The 494-nt window shown below is 52.8% G+C and overlaps 1 protein-coding gene across 1 annotated transcript in view; it reads left to right on the forward strand.

Moving 5' to 3' along the window:
• Positions 1-52: 52 nt before the first annotated feature.
• Positions 53-494, forward strand: part of NDUFAF6 (NADH dehydrogenase (ubiquinone) complex I, assembly factor 6) — a 23293-nt gene continuing 22851 nt past the window's right edge. The window contains exon 1 of the mRNA XM_010006509.1: positions 53-102. Within this exon, the coding sequence (XP_010004811.1) occupies positions 53-102 (50 nt within the window). The remainder of the gene's footprint in view (positions 103-494) is intronic.

Raw genomic sequence — 494 nt, forward strand, 5'->3', positions numbered from 1 at the left:
GGCGGGAAGGGCGGCGGAGTTCCCTGGAAAGGTGGCTGGGGATTGCGCCGGGATGGGCTCGGCCTCGCCGAGGGGAGCGGGGCCGGGGCTGGAGCCGCTCCGGTACTTTCCCCCCCCGGCTTTTTGGAGGAGAGCAGCAGGGACCGGGTCAATATTGAAGCTACACGGGATGATTTAACCTGTAAATGACAGGTTTTTTTCCGGCCCTGCTCCTTTCCCAGCTGGTTTTCTTCTGAAATACTTTGAACGTTTTCGTGTCTTTGTCTGGGCTTTTTGGAGAGGAAGGTCACCCGAAGTGGGTGTTTAAAAACAAGGGTTTTTAGGTGTTCTCAGAGCTTCTTGGCTACTGGGAAATCGCCAAGCTGCCCAAGTAATCCTTGGGAAAATGAACAAAAGCAGAGGAGAGACAACAGCTGGACAGACAGCTCAAGTTATCTTCTCTGACCTGAATGCAGAAGGGGGAGGAAGGCTACTTTTCAAAAGTATCCAATTTT

Source organism: Chaetura pelagica, unplaced genomic scaffold (genome assembly GCF_000747805.2).
Source record: "Chaetura pelagica isolate M959 unplaced genomic scaffold, ChaPel_1.0 scaffold76, whole genome shotgun sequence".
NCBI classification, from domain to species: Eukaryota; Metazoa; Chordata; class Aves; order Apodiformes; family Apodidae; genus Chaetura; species Chaetura pelagica.